The sequence below is a fragment of the Vulpes vulpes genome, chromosome 16, assembly GCF_048418805.1.
Source record: "Vulpes vulpes isolate BD-2025 chromosome 16, VulVul3, whole genome shotgun sequence".
NCBI lineage: Eukaryota > Metazoa > Chordata > Mammalia > Carnivora > Canidae > Vulpes > Vulpes vulpes.
In genome coordinates, this window is record NC_132795.1 from 46690766 (window position 1) to 46700427 (window position 9662).

The 9662-nt window shown below is 38.9% G+C and overlaps 1 protein-coding gene and 1 pseudogene across 1 annotated transcript; both read right to left on the minus strand.

Moving 5' to 3' along the window:
• Nucleotides 1–192: 192 nt before the first annotated feature.
• On the minus strand, nt 193–973 carry LOC140595890 (olfactory receptor 4F6-like; annotated as a pseudogene).
• Nucleotides 974–7474: 6501 nt separating this feature from the next.
• Nucleotides 7475–8434, minus strand: LOC112935869 (olfactory receptor 4K14-like). The gene has a single exon (XM_026019819.2). It carries the CDS (start codon nt 8405–8407, stop codon nt 7475–7477), a length of 933 nt encoding a protein of 310 aa, XP_025875604.1. The 5' UTR covers nt 8408–8434.
• Nucleotides 8435–9662: the final 1228 nt, after the last annotated feature.

Consider the following 9662-nt stretch of genomic DNA (forward strand, 5'->3'; position numbering starts at 1 on the left):
CTCTCATGTTCTGTCACCCTCACTGGTACTTCCCACTCATTTTCTCTCCTTTCCTCTTTATTCCCTTTTACTATTTCTTATATTCCCTGTATGAATGAAACCATATAATGTTTGTCCTTCTCTGATTGACTTACTTCACTCAGCATAATACCCTCCAGTTCCATTTATGTCCAGACAGATGGTGGGTATTCGTCATTTCTGATGGCTGAGTAATATTCCATTGTATACATAGACCACAGCTTCTTTAATGTGCGCTGACAGAGTAGAAAAGGCCTTAGACAAACCACCTGAGAAACGTTTCCAGACAGTGACCAGGATGAAAACTTAGGAGATAAGCAATGAGAAGAAGGCGCCCATGGAAATGAACCTGCTGTTGGCAGTCACCATGAATTCCATCCTGTAAGGGTCTGCACAGGCATGTTTGATGAACCAAGGAAGTTCAAAGCAAAAGCTGTCTATCTCATTAGGACCACAAAAAGTCAAGTGGACAACAAAAGCTAACTGGGCCACTGAATGAATGAGGCCAACAGCCCAAGCACCAGACAGAAGCAAAATTCACATCTGCGGGCTCATGATAGTCAGATAGTGGAGAGGCTTACATATGGCCACATAGCAATCCAAGACTATGGCAATGAGCAGCACCATCTCAGATCCACCCAGGACATGAAATACAAATAAATGGATGACACATCCCTGGAAGGATATGGTTTTGTGCCCTGAGTGCAGGTCATGAATCTTCTTAGGAATCATTAAGGTGGAAAGACACAAGTCAATGAATGAGAGATTTGCTAAAAGGAAGTGCATAGTGGAATGTAAGGGTAAACATCACTCTAAACACAACAAGGAGGTTTCCCAGGATAACTGTTACATAAAACATTGGAGAAAAGGCAAGGAGAAAATTCAGTGCTGGTCTATAGGTAGAAAGTGCCAAGGATATAAACCAAAACACATCAGAATAATTTGATTCATACATTGGCTTTGCCTGGTGAAAACCTAAAATACCAAAACCATAATAATAAATCAAGAATTTAAAAATTATCATTTAAAAACACAGATTTGAGCTTTCCTTAACTCTGGCATTAAGAAGAAATATCCAGTAACAGCCATAAGATGTTTTTTAAAAATATAATGCATTGACTTATCCATTCAGCTAATATACTTAATGAGTACAACTAATATTCCTAATGAATATCTACCATTTGCCTAGAGCTATGTCAAGTTCTGAGATAAAACAGTAATCCTGACTTCAGGAGGTTTACAGGCTGAGGGTGGAACTAGACATTAAATAGCTTTAAATAAAAAAAATAAAAAATAAATTAAAAAAATAAAAAAATAAAAATAAATAGCTTTAAATACAAATAGAACTCTGGTAATTAATTTAAAGAAATGAACTGTGGTGAATGTGTTTCTTAGGCAGAACCATAAAACTGCAAGAGTCACTTCCTTCGTCAAGATCATCTGGGTCCTCCTAATGGATGAAGGAGGCAATACGAGGAGATACAATGATTGGACATATATTTATTTCTGTGAAAGTCTCCCTAATCTTTTCATCTTCAAACTGCATCTGAGATCAAGGAGAAAGAGAGAGAAATGAAAAAAAAATATATTTCCCCATGTATAGGAATGGAATTTTACTTCCAATGGAAATCTTTAAATTTCGAGGCTCCCCTTTGAGAATTTAACATTTAGAAATTACTTACATTGAAGAATTCTTTATACAAAATCATTTGATTTAAAAGCTGTTTAAATATTGACATGAAAGAAAAACACTCCTGAGACCAGATAGTGATTATACAGTGACTATAGGAGATATAGCTCTCTAAATATTGCCCTTCTGAAATCTGGGCTTTCTGGATTTCAGCGTGGTTTGAATAGCTAAGTGGCAAAACCAAGCTTGCCATTTTGTTTTTCAAAGTTTTTAAGGCAGTTAATGATATCTCACAGAGAATTGAAAGAGGAAAGAGCTGATCCCTTCATGACGGCAGGGAGAGAAGAAATGTTTAGGATGCCTCAACTTCACAGCACCTTCTCAGTGATAGACTCATCTGTCCATAAACAACACATTTTATGAGATCACAAATTTTTTTAATTTTTTTTTAATTTTTTATTTATTTATGATAGTCACAGAGAGAGAGAGAGAGGCAGAGAAACAGGCGGAGGGAGAAGAAGGCTCCATGCACCGGGAGCCTGATGTGGGATTCGATCCCGGGTCTCCAGGATCGCGCCCTGGGCCAAAGGCAGGCGCCAAAACGCTGCGCCACCCAGGTATCCCGAGATCACAAATTTTGAATCAATATGTCCTAGTCACATTTTTCTGAGACTATATCCTGGTCCATTAATAGAGACTTCTCACATAAGCAAATCCTTCTAACCGACCCTTAAAGCAGCTACCCCTGCAGATGGATGATGCCAACAAATATCCAGTGGTTTTTCAGTCATGATTGTGAATTAGAATTATCTGAAACATCTTGGTGTAAAAAGCACATTTCTGGGATTTGGGCCCAGAATACTAATTCAGCAGGGCAATGATGGACCCAGATTATTTGCATTTATAAAGTATTGCAGGTGATTTTAACGTGGGTGGTCTTCAAATTACACTTAGGAAAACAAAGTATTTTGGATTTTACCTTATTTCAAAACAGGAAAATGAGTTTCATAAAAGGCTTCCTCAAAATTCAAAGAAGTTCCTCCACTTAAAATCTATAGCTGTACTGCCTGTACACTGACTGACAAATTCCCTACAAAACCCCACAATTTGGGGAAAATTGGTGACTTTGGTAACTCAAGTTTCACTAACAAATCAGGCAGGCATACTCCTTCAATCTAGACAACTAGAGATTTCTGCACCTAAGGTGAAATAGTGCAAGGATCCACATCCATTTTCATGAATCTGACCAAAGCAAGATGGAGTGGTGAGAAGAGACTGCAGATAAGAGTCATGGATGCTTCTAAACAGTCAGAAATGCCTGTGGGATCTAGCATCTACTCCAGCATTTCCTACAGGACTGGTTCTGTGCTGAACATGCTGTGCGTGTGTGTGTGTATAATAACAGGACAAAATACAGAATCCTCAGAAATCAAAGAAAAACTGATGTAAGAAAGGAACTTTTTCCTAACCAACAAGACTGGATTGTTTCCCTCTCCTGCACTCAGATATCATGTTTATCGCTATCATAGATCTCACATGACAGCATATTTTGTGACCGTTCGTTCCCTTGCTTTTATTCCACTCAACTAAGAATGTGTTCTTAAATACTCTATGTTTGCTCCTAGTTCTGCTGATGTAGTCTGAACTATAGCAGGTGTTTAACATTTATTACTTCAATAATAAATGTATAAATAGTACTAGACATATCTTGATATAAAATGGCTATGTCTTAAGGTCTACAACGTCAATTACATCAATAAAACTAAGGAAATTAATCCAAAACAGATGGAAAAGAGATAATTTGAAAGGAAATCTTTTTTCCCACATTACAGGCACTGTGGAACCACTGCAGAATCTGAAGTAGCTATGATGTGGTTTCCTCCCAAAAGAATGCCACCTCAATTGAAATAGAAGACACTGAAAGACTAGGCCCTTCTCTGAGTTTTGTTCAATGAACTCTCTGGAAGCCCTCGAATTTGGCATTTTAATTAGGACTACCTGTAAGAGTACTAATCACCCCCTCACTGAGGCAACGACAACTTATAACTTATTTTCCCCATCATTTTTGGGACCAGGCTGACCACAGCTGCTGTCTGAGCCACACAACTACAAAATCACCGCCCCATCCCTGACAGGTGGCTGTCCAAGGTTGGGACGAAGGCCAGGTGTACCACCGACCTATTCTCAATCTGTAAGTACTGGGAAATATCTCCACAACACACGCCCCACTACACAGCTGGAGGAGAGAAGATGCCACCAGAAGCCTGTCCAGAGGACACTCCTTCAGTCGGCCCATTAAGTGGGGCCCTTCAAGCACATGTCCTGTAGGCACAGCACACAAGGAGAGGCACAACCTCTCCCAAGGAGGTCCTAAACTAGGACGCCATCCGGATCTTCTCCGTGACCTGGCGCCACCTACCTGTTGGAGATCCAGGGTCCCCATCAAGTGGCTCGTGACATCTTCGGAGTCCTCAATGGGAAGCTAGGTGGTCCCCTGGCGGAGTCCCCGCCAGCCAGCACCCCTGAGCCTATGGGAAGTCCTCGGTGCCCTTTGAGGGGTCCATGCACACCTGAGGTCCCATGCACGCAGCCAGCCCCCGCCCCCACCCCTGTGTGTTAAGCAGCAGCAGATCCTGCCCCCAGGCCTCGCTGCCCTTCGAGGGGTCCCACGCCCACCTGAGGCTCCACACAGCCAGCACCACCACCACCCCCCCCCGGCAGTTTGAGCAACAGTGAATCCCACCCCGAGGCCCTCTGGACACCCCAGCCTCCACAGCCAGAGGATGCCGGCGACCTGCAAGCATAGAACTCTGAAGGAACACTGGCAGCCCGGGCACCTGGCCCTGCTCCCTGTCGCGCCTGCGCAGGACCCCAGGACCCCCCCAAAGCACTGAGCGCTGCACATGAGCACAGCTGGCAGGGTGTGGACGGTGCTGCTCCAGGACAGCTTCTGGGCCCACTCCGTCCATAGCTCAACACTGACACCTGATGCTGTCTCTTTTGATGTTATTTCAAAATTTCAGAGGCAACAGAAGTGCCTTCCCACCTGGGACTTATTTGAACGGAGGGCTAGGGGAAGAAGGCTCGGGCAGCTCAATACTTTTGTCCCATTTCTTCAGAGGGAAATGCACACGTCTCTGAAAAAATTTTTAAATAATGGCATTAAGAGGAAACCATGAGAGTCCCATAAAATGATGTCTATCTCTAATAGGATTTAAATTATTAAGACAATATATTTTCCTCCTTTTTTATTTCATTGTATTCTAGCATTTTATAAATATTACTTGATCTTTCAGATTTTAAGCCTTCTTTTTTGTCTTCAACAGTTTAAGAGATGATTATGGTATCATCTTCCTGAAAGCTTTTGTGGTATCCACTCTTTTTTTAAATTGAAGTATAATTGACAGATAATACCCTATGAACTTCGGGTGTACGTCACAGTGATCAGAACTTTTATACATTAAAAAGTGATCCCCTCAGGAAGTCTAGTTACTGTCAACATACAAAGTTATTACCATATTATCGACTATTTTCCTATGCTGTACATCATATCCCTGACATTTATTTGATAACTGAACGTTTGTATCTCTTAATTTTCCTTCACCTATTTTGTCTATCCTCCACCCTCTTCCCATATGATAAACACCACTTGTTCTCTGTGTCTGTAAGTCTGTTTCTTTTGTTCATTTCTTTTTTTTTTAGACTCCACATTTAAGTAAAATCATATGGTATTTGTCTTTCTCTGTCTTACTTATTTAACTTCCAATAATACCCTCTAGGTCCATGCATTTTGTCTTAAAGGATAACATTTCATTCTTTTTTAATGGCCAAATAATATTCCAATATTCCATGATATAGGTAATATACAGATATATAAAAAGATATAAATATAGGTACCACTTCTTCATCCATTCATCTACATTTGGACACTTAGGTTGCTTCTATATCTTGACTATTACACATAATGCTGCAGTGCACATAGACAGCATATATCTCTTTTAAGCTCTTTAATTTTCGCATAGATGGGTGTAATTCATCATAGAATTTGACTATGCCCAAAGTTTATAAAATCAAAATACAGTATTATTACAGTGCCAAGCAAGAGGACTCCTGAGAAACTTATCCTAAAGCAGCTGTTTTCAATCTGTGTTCTTTTAGTGTTTGTGAAAATGTGTGACATTACAGCCATAAGAGAAGCCAGAAGTGCCCTGGAGCATGCTTCTCCTTATTGCAAACATTGTCTAGGGGCAACCTGGGTTACTCAGAGGTTTAGCGTTGCCTTAAGCCCAGGATGTGATCCTGGAGACCTGGGATCAAGTCACACCTCAGGCTCCCCGTGGGGAACCTGCTTCTCCTTCTGCCTGTGTCTCTGTCTCTCTGTGTCTCTCATGAATAAATAAAGTCTTTAAAAAAGGAAACATTGTCTAAAATTATTGGCAGGTTCATCCAGTTACTCAAGTAATTTGCTCATTACCTGATTCTCTCCTTTTGTGTGACATTTCAGAATCGAAGTACAAGAAAACTGAACTCTTTAACCATTAGTTTAGTTAATACAAAAGTTACCTCTTGCTTATGATTATCTTCTTAAGATCCAGACATCTAAAAATTCAGCATGAGATCTGAATCTGTGGTACTCAAGCACACTTCTGAATAGATGATTCTCCAAGGGACAGAATTGACTCAGTAAGACAGTGTAAATGTAGTGTTTATTTACAGTCTGTGGGTAAAAATTTATTAATTTTCTAAACCAATGCACTTTATTTTTTATTTTTTTATTGGAGTTCAATTTACCAACATATAGCATAACACCCAGTGCTCATCCCATCAAGTGCCCCCCTCTATGCCCATCACCCAGTCACTTTAAATAGTAACATAGTAGCTTATTTTACAACATGAAATACTGAGCCAGAAATACTGATTCTTTTCCTGTAAGAAAATGAACTGTAATTGAATTTTACTGGCATACATTCATTTTTTTAACTAAAAAGTTTAAGCATAATACACATTTATAAGAAAAAGTATACTTTTTAAATCAATAAGACCTTTAAATAGTGTCTTTTTCCTTCTCTCAGGCTTTCAATGCCAGGAGATTCCTAAGGCATTTTATTCTCAACTAGCTTCCTTGTGCTGAGTGTCTCATGTCTTGAATGCCTATGAACTAACAGCTCATGCTGTATTGAACAATATTTAGGAAATTAAATTCATTTCTTATTAATATTTTACACAAAATACTAGTAAGAGAAATCTGATTTAACAAAGAAAGAAATATAATTTGCAAGTGCATTCTGAAGGGAATGTATGGAGTTAAATGTATGAATGTACATGTATGTGTATTCATAATGAAGTTATATTATATAGTAATTACTATGTAAGTATACTAATATTATATTACAATGCCATTTTATACTTACAAATTATGTTTATAATATAAAATTATTTTAACTGTTTTTATTTTATTTTGTATTTTTTTATTGGAGTTCGATGTGCCAACATATAGCATAACAGCCAATGCTCATCCTGTCAAGTGCCCCCCTCAGTGCCCATCACCCAGTAAAATTATATTAAAATAATATAATTATTGTAATTAATATAAACCATACAATATCAGGTAGTGATATTATAATGTCATAAAATTTTATTTAAAGCATAAAATTATACAGAAGTATATACATGATTTTTGTTGTGATCTACAACTATTTCTCTGCAATATAACACAATACAAATTAAATCAGTAAAACATCAGAGTGAAATCTTTGCACAAATCATATTAAAGAAATTATATCCCCTAAATGAGTAAGAACATGTAGGCCTATGGAAAGTTGTGATTCAATGAGAAGTCACATGGTGGTTACACAGTTTCTTCATAGCTATTTTCATCTCTTTATTTCTCAGTGTGTAGATAAGGGGGTTCAAGAGTGGAGTAAAAATGGTGTAAAACACAGACAGGAGCTTGTCCACAGAGAACCGACTGAAAGGCCACACATAAATGAAAATGCAGGGCCCAAAGAAGAGTGTGACAACCATGATGTGTGCAGAGCAAGTGGAGAGTGCTTTGGATACCCCACCAGCAGTGCGCTGTCGGACAGTGATGAGGATGACAGTGTAAGAGACCAAGAGGAGCAGAAAGCAGCTCATGGAGAGTAATCCACTATTTGAGATCATAAGGATACCTAAGACATAGGTGTCCATGCAGGCAAGCTTGATTACAAGAGGCAGGTCACAAAAGAAGCTGTCTACCTCATTGGGGCCACAGTACGGTAAATTCACAGTAAAGGCTACTTGACTGATGGAATGCACAAAGCCAATGACCCATGAGACCAACACCAGCCCCACGCAGGTCTGCCGTCTCATCATGGTCATATAATGCAGAGGTTTACATATAGCCACATATCTGTCATAGGCCATGGAAACCAGAAGTACCATCTCAGCCCCACCAATAAAGTGCAAGAAGAAGATTTGAGCCATACATCCTCCAAAGGAGATAAGCTTTCGGTCACTAAGAAAGTCCCTGAGCATCTTGGGGGTGGCAAAGGAGGCAAGCCATATGTCTAAGAAAGATAGGTTTCCTAGCAGGAAGTACATAGGAGAGGAGTGCAAGTGTGAGTCAGAAATTACAGTGACCACAATGATGAGGTTACCCAGCACACTGGCCACATAGATCCCAGAGAAAAATATGAAGAATAAATGCTGGAGATGTCGGGACGTGCAGAGTCCATACAACACAAATTCTGACACCAAGGAAAAATTCTGCAACTTCATTATCTCCAGTTTCAGGCTGTGTTCTGAATCTATATGAAGAAAGGAGGTGGATATGAAGGGGCCTGTCAAATATCAGGCACATGAAATTGATCACCTAAATTTTTTTTCCTTTCTTTTTTTAAATAAGTTAATTTCTATTGGTGTTCAATTTACCAACATACAGAAAAACACCCAGTGCTCATCCCATCAAGTGTCCCCCTCAGTGCCCATCACCCATTCCCCCCCACCCCCTGCCCTCCTCCCCTTCCACCACCCCTAGTTCATTTCCCAGAGTTAAGAGTCTTTATGTTCTGTCTCCCTTAAATTTTATCTGAATGTAATTTTAATTTGTAAGATGTTAATTCAAAATGCAATACAGAGAAAATTAAAGCCAAGCTCAGCCATAGAATTTGCTTTTCTCTCATATTAAGGCTGCTTGGAATCTTCCTTTTGTTCTTTTTTAAATCTACTTTATTAAGATAAAATGTACCTATGCACTAAAATTCACCCGTTTTAAATGTAAGGCACAATGTTTTTTTTTTAGAAGGTTTAGATATACAATTTTATTATAATTGGACTCTTAAATTCTTTTTTTAATAAATTAATTTTTATTGGTGTTCAATTTACCAACATACAGAATAACACCCAGTGCTCATCCCGTCAAGTGTCCCCCTCAGTGGACACAATGTTTTTTAAACAGATTTATGGAGTTATGCAGTTATGTCCACAATGCTTTCTTTGAAATCTTGGCAATCCAGACAGTTTCTGAGACTTCTCCTGGTAGCCATGAAATTATCTCTTCCTTCCATATTCATTTGTTCATTCACAAGCTCACTATTCAGACCGTGTCTATGTAACACTGACAGTTTACCAATCTCACTTAAATCACTTAATAAAGCAATAAGTATAAAGGAAACCAAACCTATTAACATAAGGTTCACACATCTCCCCTTTCCCACATTTTACTACTGCTCTTATCATCTCAATCAGTTGGGTTTGCGATTAAAGAGCCAATGATCCAATAATTTATAGGTTTACTGTGTATAAACTGACTGCTTATGACAGGATTTTAGAGTGGCTTCAATGAAAGAAATATTTTGCAAGAGCTCTCAACAAGGACCAGAACATAGAACCCATGAAATAATTTTTTGGGTGGATGGTGTAGTTTTTACAATATACATGAGTGAGTGATAAGTTCAGCATTTTATTAAAAATGTAGTTCTGAACTTCCAGAAGAACTGGGATGGAATGGATAGGTCTCATTATCAGTTTATCA

Excerpts from the sequence above, each read along its gene's own strand:
- LOC112935869 (XM_026019819.2), bottom strand. The coding sequence starts at position 8,407 with ATGAAGTTGCAGAATTTTTCCTTGGTGTCAGAATTTGTGTTGTATGGA.